Source organism: Aulonocara stuartgranti, assembly GCF_965226115.1.
Source record: "Aulonocara stuartgranti genome assembly, chromosome: 16".
NCBI classification, from domain to species: Eukaryota; Metazoa; Chordata; class Actinopteri; order Cichliformes; family Cichlidae; genus Aulonocara; species Aulonocara stuartgranti.
In genome coordinates this window covers 36598789-36612887 of record NC_138952.1, presented here as the reverse complement: position 1 = coordinate 36612887, position 14099 = coordinate 36598789, and the positions used below count along the sequence as shown (strand labels likewise).

Genomic DNA, 14099 nt, shown 5'->3' with positions numbered 1-14099 from the left:
CCCTAAGCACACAGCTAAGATAACAAAGGACAGCTTCAGGGCTGCTCTGTGAATCAGCCGAACACCTCTTGAGATGCGTAAAAAAAAGTCTGCAAATGCTGTGAATACTTAAGTTCAGGTTATATTTTTAGAATAAATATGCAAGGATTTCAAGCACATTTTTAACTTTGTCATTATAGTGTATTGTGTGTAGAATGTGTAGAATTTTGAGGTGAAAAATGAATTGAATCCCCTTCGGAATAAGACTGTAACTTTAAAAACTGTAATTTAAACAATCGTAGTTTATCTGGACTGTCTCACTTCTGCAGCAAGCCTCATGTTGTGCCTAGAGGAAGTGCAGCTGTTGTTGCGTCATTTTTCAGGCCCTATGGTTGGATTTGAACTGTGCATAAAAAACTCTGTGATAACCTGGAACAAACAGAAATTTGCATTTGAAAAATGACACTGACAGAAGGTCCATTCACCGGTTGCAGTCACAGAAATAATGTAAAAGTAATTAAATAGACAATGTTTTCTCATGAACATAGGTAGAAAGTTCAATTTTAATAAAATCAAAGTGATATGTGCTGCCCGAGTTCTTAGAGTGAAAACCAGGAATGGTTACTCAGACTTGCACAATACAAAGAATCAAGGTCCGAACAGGCTGGCTCACATGAAATATACACACCTCTGTGTTCACAGAATAAAACGTCGGACAGTGTGTGTGTGTGTGTGTGTGTGTGTGTGAATGAGTGAGGGAGGGAGGGAGAGAGCGATAGGGGGACACAGTCCCCAGGACAGATTGCTGCCACCATGGCCATGACGTCACGACCTGCTTTGGTCAGACACCTCAAATAAATAACTTTTTTTTCAACTCAAAAGACGCAAATATGGTGGATGTTACAAAAGCAAACGTTCTCGACATCCACAATGAGTCCATTCCACCTTAAAAAGCTGTCTCGACAGACTGTACACACGTTTCCTGAAAACGCCCCGTGTAAGGGCGAGAACGAAAACTCGAGTGACTCTGAATAATAATAATAATGATAAGGCGGCGTTGTTTATCCAAAGGAGAGGGGTTGGACATCGGCACAAGACTTCTGTGCCAAACATTTTTCCATTTGCTCCCCTCTCAGTAAACCTACCAGCACTACCCCGCGTACCCTCACTGCGCTGCCGACCAAGGTCAGCAACAGTGACCGCCAACGGGAGCTGTCAAGGCGGCAGCAGCCCTCCGAGGACCCCGGCAGGTCTATAACCTGGGATTAGGATCAACAGGCTAAATAAAGGACTGTCGGATGGATGAAAGCCCCGGAGTGGAGGAGTGAACGAGCTGAAGTTATTCTAACGTAAAGGCTGTGAGAACTAGGTGACACCATGCTGAGAAACCCGGGGACCTATGCGAACAAGAAAAGGAAGAAGCCCGCCCTAAAACAGTAAGACTTTTTACTGTTTTACTGTTTACCTTATAATAATAGCCGTTACCGCTGTTGATAACAACATTATGAGCACACGTGTTAGCGTTAGGGTGACGGTAGGCTTCACTTTGGGCAAAAAGCCGTAAGCAGGAACTAACTTGTAGTTCACTTTAAATCTCTGTGCAGTATAGAAAGGTGACTGAAGTTCAACACTGCTTTGCTTTTATAAGTGCGACACTCTCGGTTACTTCGCTGTCAAGTTATGAAATTAACCTGTGGTGGAAATGACAGATTAAACCAGTTAAGGTGGACTGTGTTCTCCCGTTATCGCCAAGTCAGCTGTGTGTAATTATAAAGCCGTATACTTGTAAGGTTTGCTGAAATGTGGTGCTGTGTTTCTGAGACGGCGTGTGAGGGTTCCTCCTTTAGGACCACCTTAAGAATGCGCCTCCATGCTGGATCTGGCATGGATATCTTGCCCTCGCGCATTAATCACAATCAAGTTTGAGAGTCGGCTGCTGCTCTCACGCGATGCTCCGGGGAGGGCGGGGTGGAGGAAGGGGAGCGCGAGCCTCTGATGTTATTGTAATGTGATACGGCCTCGCGCCGTGTGCGTCTTTCTCGCTCTTTTCCACACTATTGTTTGGCGTTTCTAGCTTTTAATGCTCAGTTACACGAACACGCGGGTACTTAAATTACTTTGACATACTTCTGTTTTTGTTAACCAGATGTATGAAAAGTAGGCCACCGCCTCTGATCATTTCATTGCGAGTTTTCTTACTTTCAGTTACTTTTGTTTATTGTGACTTTCTGTGCGTTACAAATTACATACGCGAGAGAGTCTTTTAGTGTAAGCTTTTGATGGTTTAGCACTGATGAAAATCTGCGTCTGTGTATTAAAGTTTCTGCCTGCAGGTTATTGTGCTGTGATAGGCCCTGTGTGTGTGTGTTCCTGTCTATCTTTGCGAGCACCGAAATCTGCATTCTACTATACTTGAGAACCAACAGTCACTTGTGAGGACACACCCACGGTCCTCACAAGTTTGAAGCATTTTTGAGGCTCAAAATGTGGTTTTAGTGTCAGGGTTACAGTTAGGTTATGGTCAGGGGAAGGGGCTAGATAAAGCATTGTGTCAATGAAGGTCCTGACTAAGATAGCTGAACGGGCTTCTGTGTGTGTGTCTGTGTGTGTGTAGGGGGGGTTAACTCTGGGTACTATGGCCTTTTCTGTTTAGTTTTTTTCTTGTGAACCTTATTATACAGCAGATTGTTACACTAGCGTGACCTATATAGTCAAATTTCCTAAATACCAACTTCCAAGACTTCCATGCAAATTCAAAACGTGCACAATAGCAGCTGGCTGTGGACCCATCGATACATTAACCACCGACATGTTTTCAGACATTGGCCAACTCAGGTTTAGTCTAATAATGAGGTGGTAATACTAGAGTCATCAACTAGCCTTGTTTATGACTTTTACTCTAACTGTATTTGTGAGGGGACGTTGGTGACACTTATGCTTTTAGAGTTAGAATCCTGTTAATTTCACTGTAACACGGTTGGGCTGAATTATCTTAATACATCAGAAGGATAAATATGTTGGAATACACAAACAGTAAAACTGGATTTATTTCTTCTTACATTGTATTTGGTCACTAACAAAAGCCGGTTACTTAAATAGTGATAAGTGTGTTGCTCTAAGTTACAGTAATAAAGATGCATGAAACATCATTTTACATAAATAGCAGACATTTGTAGAAAAAGACATTGAATTGAACAAATGCTACTGAAAGTGACATTTTTATGTGTTTGTATGTAACCTCCCCTACCTCCTGGTTATAACTGTGTTTTGGGAGTGTGCCCGTAACCAAGAGGAAAATTAGAGGGCTGCACAAATATTCATAGAACTGCAGTTATGTTCAGCAGCTGTAGTTGTATTCAAATAAGATGCTTTTCAAAAAACTGCAATGCTAACCCTTCCTAATGTAGGGAAAGTGTTTCAGCTCTGCTTTAAGTATTCAGACTATAGTAAAATCTTCTGTCTGCAGCTCTGGGACTCCTGTGCAAACGGAGTCAGCTCCATAAACTGTTAAACACAGATGCTGAGAGTGAACACTGTGGGTTTGATGTGTCTGATTATACCGATCTGGTTTATTGTGTATGGGCTGTTCCCGGTGTAAATCCCAAAATAAAGAGTCGGCCTGTGTGTAGACGTCTGTGTTTCTGAAAGTGTGGGCTGTGCAGTGAGGACTGAGGTTTCCTGGACGGCCAGCTGTGCTCAGCTGCACAAAGGACCCATTGAGCCTGACTGTAAAAAGCTGTGGTCAGTGCACAGGGACATTCCACGGCAGATCTGTCCATCCACAATCTGTTTTATCATCCATATTCTTACCATGTATGTTGCCAGTCTCCTTTGCCATTGTCTATTATGTTAAATATTCTGCATTTTCCAAGTTTATTCTGTGTGAAAGCAACATTGTTCACACGCTTCCTGATTTCTTTTGTTTTGTTTGTCACACTTAGATGTCATTTCATCTAATAAATATTAATATTATACATTTATTATAGAAAAAAAGGAATCATAACCTACCTGGCCACATGTGAAAGTAGTTGCTCCCTAAACCTGACACCTGGTTGTGTGAACTGTAGTCAGGCTTTAATGATAACTGCCAACGAGCCTTTCACAGCGGTGTGGAAGAGGAAGCCACACGGAGGATTTCCAAGCATGGATGGTCATGTTTGAGCATCTCAGTCAGAGTTGGGTCCAGACTTTGATTGGCCACTTTAAAACCTCCAAGCACATTTTTCTGTGCATTCTATCAAACACATTCACACACCAACAGATGCATCACAGAGAAACTTGGGATTCAACATCTTGGCCAAGGATACGTTGGCATGCAGACTGGAGTAGCCAGGGACTGAGCCAGTAACCTTCCAGTTAGCAGATGACCTGCTCTACCTGTGGAGCTTCTTTTTGGTGTGTTTTAGGGCTGGGCGATATATCGAGTTTTTTAAAAATATCGATATATTTTCATACGAGATATAAGATGTGACCATATCGTTTATATCGATATAGTCTATGTTACGTTATAATTATACTTGTGGAGCCGCAGGTTTGCCTCTCTTTCGTCCACTTTTGTCTCTACGCAACGTTACTCGGCCTCGCCTCTCCTTCACTGAACACAACTCCGCCTCCCCCATAACTTCACCTGCAGGCAATAACAAGATGAAAGCGGAAAATCTCCATTAGCGAGTTACCGTGCGTGGGGCTGGACGGCGTCAACGTGTTAGCGAGCTAACCGCGCTAACGACATGCAGCCCGGAGGAGCTGCACGGCCTAAAATCCTTTCATTTTCTCAAAAATCGACAGTGCGCCTTATGTATGAATTCTGGTTGTGCTTACTGACCGCGAACCGATTTTATGTGGGACACAGCGCTCAGCAATCTGTCAAAAAATGTTTTAATATGACTTTGCTAAGCTACGAGCTGCACCGCTTGATGGATTGTCGGAGGATTACAGCTGAGCCTCGCGGAGTGATACGTACTGTGTGTGTATAAGGACCACAAGTGGCAACTGTTCAGAGACGTGGTGCAGCTGTGAAATCTGTCTCTTTGTTATTATGCTCAGCGTCTATTAGTTTACATTTTGACTGCACAATTGTGAGCTTTTTGTTATGCACAAAAACAACATTGTTTTCTTTTATTTATGGAGCATTATTATTTAATAAATGCTGATAATTTATTTTTGAGTAATTTCTTCATGTACATCTACGCTGTATGTAAATAAAAGTGCCCGTGTGACATCTGGGACACAGTGTGACTAAGAACTCTCTTTTTGTTCTTAACTTATAGCTTTAAAAAAAAAATCGAGATATATATCTTATATCGCCATCCAGCTAAAAAATATCGAGATATGAATTTTGGGTCATTGTCCTGCTGCATAAACTGAACGCACTTGAGGTTCAGGACACAAACTGATGATTGGACATTCTTCTGTGTGTGTGTGTGTGTGTGTGTGTGTGTGTGTGTGTGTGTGTGTGTGTGTCCTTTACTTTTTTCACCGCTGGTCATTTTTGTTAGTAAAGAAGTGAGGTGTGCTTGGGGAGGGCAGAGTGGTACGGAGATACATGAGGCTGGCTCATGCTGTAAAGTGGCTCAGGGCGCTCAGGGTAATCAAAACCTGTAAAACGTCTGAAAACAGAACTGAATTCATTGTTTATCACATCTATCAAACACAAAATGAGCCTTTACAGACTAAGAATATTAACACGAAGAAATGTACATTTATATCCACAGCTCCATCCTGGACTATCTTACAGGTGTCCCTTATCAGATTGGTCCAAAAAGGTGGAGCTCTTGACTAGATTACAAGTGCTGCTAGTACCAATCAAAGTTGAGCCATATTAGGCAAAGCTCTGTGATTGGCTCTGTGTGTTTGAACAGGAGACGGGCCAGAGGCATCCTGACAGAGCAGGTGAAACACGAGCACTGAGATGAGTCTGGTTCCATGGTAGTGTGTAGGGCTCCTTACCTGCTGCTCTCTCTGTGTGTGAATGTGTACTCAACACAGACTAAGTGGATTAAAGGTTCAGTGTGGTGGTTCCAGTGAGTGACGATGGATTAAAGGTGTGCGCTTTATAGCATCAGCATGCGTTCGCTGCAGTGAGCAGTTGTGTCCTTATTAATGGGGATAATATACTTGCAGTGCAAACATTTCTTTTGACTTGTAATCTAAAGGGATTGTGAAAAACACAGAGACATGCTGATAAGAGGTGTGGCAGGACGTTACCCTTTGTTCTGTGGCCTTTGTTTCGATTTTCACTTGTACACAAACAGTGCACGCTTTTAACCTTTTTTTATTATTTTCCCCGAAAGCAAAGGATGTAGCCACCAAACACACACAGAGAAGTGTTCCCTAATGACTCACGTCTGTTTCATGTTGAGGTGTCACAAGATAAAGTGCAAATAATATGTATGCTGTCAACACTACCATTCAGCAGAAATACCAATGTGTGTACAGAAAATATGCACAATAAATGTGGAGTGCATCAAATATAACCAGCAGGGTGCAGGTCAGAGAGCTGCAGAGTCATTTCTGCGTCCCGTGTGCCTTCAGAGCAGCTGCCTGCCTCCGTGCTTTACTCCCAGAGTGAAAGACGAGGGCTCAAAGTGGGAAAGCAGTCCCACCCTGGAGCCTTTTAAAGCTCCTGCACAGGTCTGGCCTGAGGAAACTTTTCTTCCAAATCCCTACCAACATTCAGTGCGTTAATGTCACATTTCTATAAAAAGCTTTTAAAATGTTCTCCTAAAACTTTGCAATCAGGGAGCAAAACTATTTGAACTGACACATAATTAATCTTCAAAAACTCCTCCTGTTCCTTCCACCACCAAAAACACAGTGTTCCCACTGATTATGACTTAAACACAGGATTAATGCTGAAGATGAAATTATTACTGAAGAGGTTTCCTCTGATTCTATCGTTTCTCTTTATAGCGATGTCGGGCATAGTACTAGTTCATTCAGGCTACTTTAGCTCACACAGTCCTCAGATCTCAGCTGATGCCCTCCAACGTACCTAAATGGTTATTTCATGCAGGCCATGCTACTCAAGCTGTTTCTGTGCATCTGCAAGCCATTTTGCAACCCACCTCTACCACAGCTCATCCTTTCATGCTGTTTCTGACTTAATGTTACATCTTGTTGTCACTAATGTTTGAGCTTTTCTGTGCTGGGGATCTCCTCGTGTGATTCAGTGGATACAGACAGGTCACAACGCACAGCCGCAGATGGGAATAACCATGTTCTTTCAGCTCTCGTGGTCCTGACTCCAGTATTGTCACTGTCACTCATTTGTCATGTCTCTGTCTTTTTTCACATGTATGTAGAACACGTGGGATTTAGTGTAAGTATTCTTTTTCCTCTGTCGAGAACACTCTTCTGCTTCCAGTTTTGCCACCTGTGTTTGTCAGCATGTGTTTCATACTTTTGCACCACCGAGTCATCCTTCTGCATCTGGCAGACGCGCTGCCTGTTCAGAGCAGACAAATGAGCATCAGCGCTGCCTTACAGCTGAGACGGAGGACTCTGGGTTCATATCCCTGCTTTGCCCTGTTGAGATGAGGAATCCTAACAGATATGCTAAAACATCTTCCTTTTATACGGGTGATCGTGGCTTAAGAGTTGGGAGTTCGCCTTGTAATCGGAAGGTTGCCGGTTCGAGCCCCGGCTTGGACAGTCTCGGTCGTTGTGTCCTTGGGCAAGACACTTCACCCGTTGCCTACTGGTGGTGGTCAGAGGGCCCGGTGGCGCCAGTGTCCGGCAGCCTCGCCTCTGTCAGTGCGCCCCAGGGTGGCTGTGGCTACAATGTAGCTTGCCATCACCAGTGTGTGAATGTGTGTGTGAATGGGTGGGTGACTGGATATGTAAAGTGCTTTGGGGTCCTTAGGGACTAGTAAAGCGCTATATAAATACAGGCCATTTACCATTTATACAGCGAGTCCCCAGATGTCTTCAACCCTGTGATCCATGGCAAAGCAAAGTGGAAAAAATGCTTCTGAACGCTGCCTTTTGTGTGTTGCATTTCTTGAGAGTGAAGTCAGGCTTGCACCATTTGTGGGAAGGTACAGCTCGGGTAAGTCGAGTTAGTGCTGCAGGAGGAAATTTAATAACCTGCCATTAACCAGAGTTTTGGTAAAGAGAGAAAGACAGCCACAAACTCTAAATATGCTACAGTAGTAGTTGAAGGGGATGTTACTGGTAAACCAAGTGGTTTAATGTGATTAGACTAACACAGTTTACTGATCGGTTCCACTTCATAAGAAAAGATTTGAAGAAAAGCCTCCGGCTGTAGAGACACAGCTGTTCCCTGACGAGTCTGTTCATATGAATTGAACTCTTTCATGTTGAGGTGTCACAGTATCCGGTCGTTAAGTGATGACGTGACGAATCCTGCTTCCGGGCCTAAAGTAGTTTAATATGGCTTTTGTGTTGTGTTGTATGCATTTTCTTCTATTTGATCTCAAAAAGCTCCTAAAACAGTCAGTGATCACTGTTGACCTCCCTCGGCTTTTATTACCGCTAATCATTTATTTAAGCTCAGTTTTTAAAACCTTAGGATGTAACTACAGCCCAGCCCATGCAGCAGTATATGAATGACTAACCTCGTATTGTGGATGGATTATCTCAGTTGTTCTCCTGGCTGAAGTTTGGTCCTTTTACAGCATCCTGCCATGCGATTACATTTGTTCCTGACCACCGAGAACACTCACGGTAACTTTTATCGAGTGGAAAAAAAGTTAGCTTGTTTATATTATGCTAACATAGCTGTGTCGCTAGCGGTCACGTAGCACATCATTATATACCAGCTAGCCCAACTTCAGTAACCCTACAAACGTCACTGCTGTTTAGTTTTCTGTCTTCATTTATGCTGGAAGTGATAACAGAGCTGTACGTTTTAATTTGTTTCCAAAACCCCGCAGTCAGGACATGCTATATTGTATTTAGATAGAAGCTAGCGAGCTAACTTCCTGCTAACTTCTAACTCCGTTAAATGTCATAAATTCCGTTTTCATGGATGCCTGGATGTTAAACTCAGTTGTTACACCTGGTAGAGCAGAACGCTGATCATTTTATTAAAGATGAAATACTTTAGACAGTTTTTCAACTCTCAGTAATGCCACAGTGATCGTTTGATTTATGGACCTGCAGCGGAGTTTAGGCCCAGACACAGCTAGTGACATCAGACTGAACAACCGGATAATGACCGTAACTGCAAAATTAATTACAAATAATATGTCGATAATATACATATTATAAAAATGTAAAGCAACAGTAATTATCTGGTTGGCGCTCCATCCTGGTCCTTTTTGGTGGCGCCATCCACCATAAAGCACAGAAAAGAATAAGAAAAGGAGGACGCATGACTACCACAGTGCAAAGATACACTGGGAGAGCTGCTAGAGCAGGTCATCTGCTAATCGGAAGGTTGATGGTTAAATCCCTGGCTAATCCAGTCAAATATCCTTGGGTCAGATACTAACCCCAAGCTGCTCTCCAATGCCGAGTGTGACTGTTAGATAGAAATGGTGCTTGTATGAATGTATAAAGTGCTTTGAATGCTCCGGGAGGGTAGAAAGAATCAACACATTTACCATTTCCTGTAGGAGATGTAGAAACTGTTGAATCAGCAGAAGAGATAACCTCGGTTGGTAGACAGCACAACTCCAAGTGAATAACTGCCGGCATCAGGAAGTGGACGGGAAGCTGAAAAAAGTGACGAGTAATGAGAGTAATGAATACCACTGATTGAGACATGACCTGGTAGCAAACCGGGCAACCAGAGCCTGAAATGTGACTCGCCATGAGTCTGTTGCCATGAGTGTGGATGCAGCTTAAGGCAAACCCTAGTTTAACCTGTCGTAATATTATTGTGGAAGTTTTGTAAAATGGTAAATGGCCTGCATTTGTGTAGCACTTTACACTACATTCAGTCATCCACACAATCACACACATGATTTTTTTACTCATTAATAATGAATCCTGCTCAGTTTAAGGTTTTCAGACAGACTCACATCAAGTCATGGTTCATGGCTAGAGTTGCTGGGGGTCAGTTGACACTACGCTGGTGTCAGTTATAAGAATTAATCCATGTCTGAAATATGTGATTTATCACAAGAAAGACCGTTTAGAACAATCTCTAAAATACATTGGTTAGTTAAATCCCAGGTTATTGTTCAGCACAGAAGTAGGAGGGAGAACATGGAAGAAGTCATCCTGATCATTTGTTTCCATATCAGTCAGTGTGTGCTTCAATGGTCACAACATAAATCAAGTGATTGTTTCTGTCAAGCTGACAGTTTCTGTTTTATTACTGGATATTCAGCTGTTATTTATTTTCTGACATAAACATGTATGTAGAGATTATACAGCTGTTTTTAAATAGTGAACATATATAACGATCTAAAATCTTAATTCTGGATGTTACAAGTTTAAAGTGTTGTAGAAGAAGACAAAATATAAGAGTAGGGTCTTTGATCATTTCCACATAAATAAAGCAAAAGCTTTGTAGCATTCATGACTGACTATAACTCGTAGTTTCGTGACGTAGGCCATGTTGGGCTTACGCTGCTGGAACCTGAAACAGCATCTGTCACAAATTTGGTTTCATGTTTACTGTCTGAACTGCAGGATTGTCATTCCTGAGACTTCTCACGCTTTTGCTCCATCTGGTGATCCTGGCACGAGTGAGCTGCCGTGTAGACTTAAGCAGGTGGTTGTTTTATGAACATTTGGCGGTATTTCTCCTCGTGCGGTGAGTTTGCAGGTGTTCACTGAAGGAATGATAACAGTGCTGATCGCTCACTTTCACTGACACTTGGTCTTCCTCCCAGTTCAGCATGTGTTTGTGATTTGTGAGTAATGACATGTATCTCCAGTGAGCCTCATGAGTTCCCCCTTTGCATTTGAGCATGGGTGGTCAAACAGATGTCCGCGGGTGTCGTGGTTAAAAACTGGTCTTCCTCCTGATCGAATGACTTGTGGAAACGTGTGTTGTGTAATCAGAATCAGAATACTTTATTGATCCCTGGGGGAAATAATTTTTTGTTACAGTGCTCCATTTTAAACCAACATTAAGACAAGACAGACAATACGCTAACTAAGAATAGTACAATATATACATACATACATACATAAGTCACTTATAAATAAATAGTTGGAAAAGAAAAGAAACATGTGTAGCTGGTAAACTGCTGTCTGTACTATTTATCCTGAGCTGAAGATTGTTTCCTTGGGAAAAAACAGCCAGTCTGCTTTGTTCTGGTGTTTAGAACAATAGATATGTTCCTCTGGTGTCATGTTAGCATCAGAGTTGGATTTCTCGCTCTGAGTTTGTCTCGTCACGGTTTAGTAACACATGCAGCTCTGATGCACGGCTGACTCAGTGCATCCATGTGCCGTGCTGCACCCCGGTTAGCCAGGCTCATTCATATTTTGCCATGAAATCACTAACCAGATTTTTTTCTTGTAATTCCTCAGAAAGAAGGTCAGTGAGGGCAATGCAGTGGTTAAATCCAACCCGTCAAAGCGCCACCGGGATCGGCTGAACGGGGAGCTTGACAGGCTGATGGACCTGCTGCCGTTTCCTGAGGAGGTGCGCTCTCGCCTGGACAAGCTGTCAGTCCTCCGTCTCAGCGTGGGATATCTGAGGGTTAAGAGCTTCTTCAAAGGTAAAGACCAGCCACAAGTGCATATCCAAAGATTTGTTGAAATGTCAGTGCTGTGTGGTGAAATGAAATGATGATAAGCCCACTCTGACCTCCACATTCGCTGCCACAAACACATGACAGCCTGCTCTTTGTACCACAGAGTAAACGATAATATGTCTGGTCTTACCGACTCTTGTGTTGAGTAATACTGTGGTTGAGAAATGTGTTTAACCACACAAAGCCAACAGCGCATACCTCGACCTTGCACTGAGCAGACGCTGGCTGGTTGACAAGCCGACCTGAACAGAGAAGAAGCTTAGCATCAGGAGAAATGCAAGAGGCATCAAAGATAAAGAGTGCAGTATGAAATGCAGCTGCAGTGGCTGCAGTGCACACTTTACATTGTCTTTAACACTCAGTTTCCCTTCTGTTCTTTGCATGATATGATTTAGTTGTTCTCTGCGGCTCTCAGAGACCAACAACAGCACGAGGAAGAGCAGCCCACAGACCGGTTCGACCACATACTTTGGACACTGCCTCCGTTTGGCAGCAGATGCTCTCTGCAGATAGGCTGTCTGCAGCTCCCTGCAGATGTAGGTGCACTGTGTCACTAGAACCCTGTCAGTCCAACAGGGGGACGTGTAGGACTCAGTAGGCATGAAACAGTGGACGCAGTGAAAGGTATATATGAGAGATAAATCAGTATAGAGGCTAGAGTTTTTAATTCAACCGTAATAATGACACAAAAGTCCAAAATACTGATAATGAATACAAGCAAACACTTGTATGAATGAGGTAATGTAGACTAAGGTGGGAGTGAAGGTAGACAAAGCTTGATAACTGGGCGCAGTGAAGCCAGCACTGGAAGTGACTGAACTACATCTGACAGCTGAGGCAGGAATGAGAAGCACGCAGGAATCCAGTTTTAGGAAACGGCACATCCTCACTGCCGCTAACCTGACCCCACCTTGCCTCCGAGCAACACCCACAACAGCCTCAAATATTTCTCAAATGCTTTTTAAGAGTTGCTGCACCTTAATTAAACGTGCAGGCTTTGAAAAGCTGATGAGTCAGAAGAAAGTCAATGACATGTGAGTCGTACACAGCTGCAGAGGATCCCTGTCTTTAAGTACGACAGACGTTTTAGCCGAGTTGTTTCCTGACAGACTGCTGAGTAAGTTGCTGTCTCTAACAATAGACATGAAGTGTCTTATCTCCAGGTGTCTGCGTCTCTTGGTTCAGGAGTCGTACAGAAGTAGAGGTAAAAATGCACAAAGTGAATTCCAAAGACGGATTTTATCAGTAACAGACATCTTTGAAACCAAGTGAAATTATGAATGCTGTGCAACTTTAAACAGACAGTGTGTGAAAAGTGTGCGTGCTTGTTGTCAGCCCAGCTGTTTGCAGTGTGAATGGATATTACATGTTATCACATGAGCGCTGGCATTCCTCTTCCACCTTTCTGTCTGTACAGGTGAGACAGGCTCCCGTGTCTGTAGGAGACTTTCCCAGTGCATTCACAGTTAGCTAAGCACTAAGACGATCAAGAGTTTGAGGACTTCAGATTTTACCGTACAACTTTCTTCTTCTTCTCTAAAACTAACATTGAAATAGATCAGTCTGAATCGAAGCCTCCTGTTGATGTTTGTTTAGGACCAGCACACTGGCTCGACCCTCTGAGGGTGGGCTTGTGTTTCGTTCCGGTCTCAGATCTTTTTCATGTAAGGCAAAATGCTTAAGTACTACAGCATGAGGTCACTGCTCCATGCTGCTGCTTTAAAATGCTGCTGTTCACATTGTAGCCAAAAAAGATGTTTGTCGGGGAAACATCAGATTAGACCGTCAGGCGCCGCAGCATTTATTCAAGTCAACAGTTATATCTCCAAACAAGGCGTTGAATCCACGGACTTTAATGTGTTTCAGCCACAAACACAGAATATCCTGCTTTTGCTGCAGCTACTCCTGTAATAGAAAAGTCCATATGAAGCTTACATTGAACTATTTTATTATCATGAGGCCAAAAGCACGGATTGCTGTGTTGTATGGTTTATTATTCAATCATTGAGCGGTAAATCTGAGTTGTTCTGAAAAGCATCCATTTGAGCAGCTAATGCGGTTCTTGCATGGTGCAGCTGGAAGTGACTGTGGCATGTTTATACTGAGACTACAAACAGTGCATTCACTGCATGTTCTAAGAGTGTTTGTGCGTTTCTTTATATTGCTGTGGCAAAATGCATTGAGGTGTCTGCAGACAGCCCTGATCACGTGAAGGAGCTTTGATGTTTGTGTGGCGGAGGCGTGGCCCCGGGCGCAGCTGCCGGGGAGGAGTGGAGCAGAAGGCTCAACAGGGCGGCGCTGCGAGGCCGGTAAGAACAGCTGATGGTGTTTATGTACTAATGATGGTCTCCCTCCGCTGTGTTTATAGTGAGACGGGGAGGAGCGGCGAGAGATCAGCTGGGCTCGTGAGCTGTCAGGCTGTGCGACTGAGTCAGCTGT

At 43.3% G+C, this 14099-nt stretch overlaps 1 protein-coding gene across 1 annotated transcript; it reads left to right on the top strand.

Moving 5' to 3' along the window:
* The first annotated feature begins 996 nt into the window (after window positions 1-996).
* Window positions 997-14084, top strand: LOC309690707 (aryl hydrocarbon receptor repressor-like). Its single transcript, XM_082507991.1, has 3 exons — window positions 997-1415; window positions 11434-11624; window positions 14029-14084. The coding sequence occupies exons 1-3, from the start codon at window positions 1357-1359 to the stop codon at window positions 14067-14069; spliced, it is 291 nt and encodes a 96-aa protein (XP_082364117.1). The 5' UTR covers window positions 997-1356; the 3' UTR covers window positions 14070-14084.
* The last annotated feature ends 15 nt before the right edge of the window (window positions 14085-14099 follow it).

Excerpts from the sequence above, each read along its gene's own strand:
- LOC309690707 (XM_082507991.1), top strand. The coding sequence starts at position 1,357 with ATGCTGAGAAACCCGGGGACCTATGCGAACAAGAAAAGGAAGAAGCCC. Across the intron at positions 1,416-11,433 it reads AAGAAGCCCGCCCTAAAACA|AAAGAAGGTCAGTGAGGGCA; the intron begins GTAAGACTTTTT and ends GTAATTCCTCAG. Across the intron at positions 11,625-14,028 it reads GGTTAAGAGCTTCTTCAAAG|TGAGACGGGGAGGAGCGGCG; the intron begins GTAAAGACCAGC and ends CTGTGTTTATAG.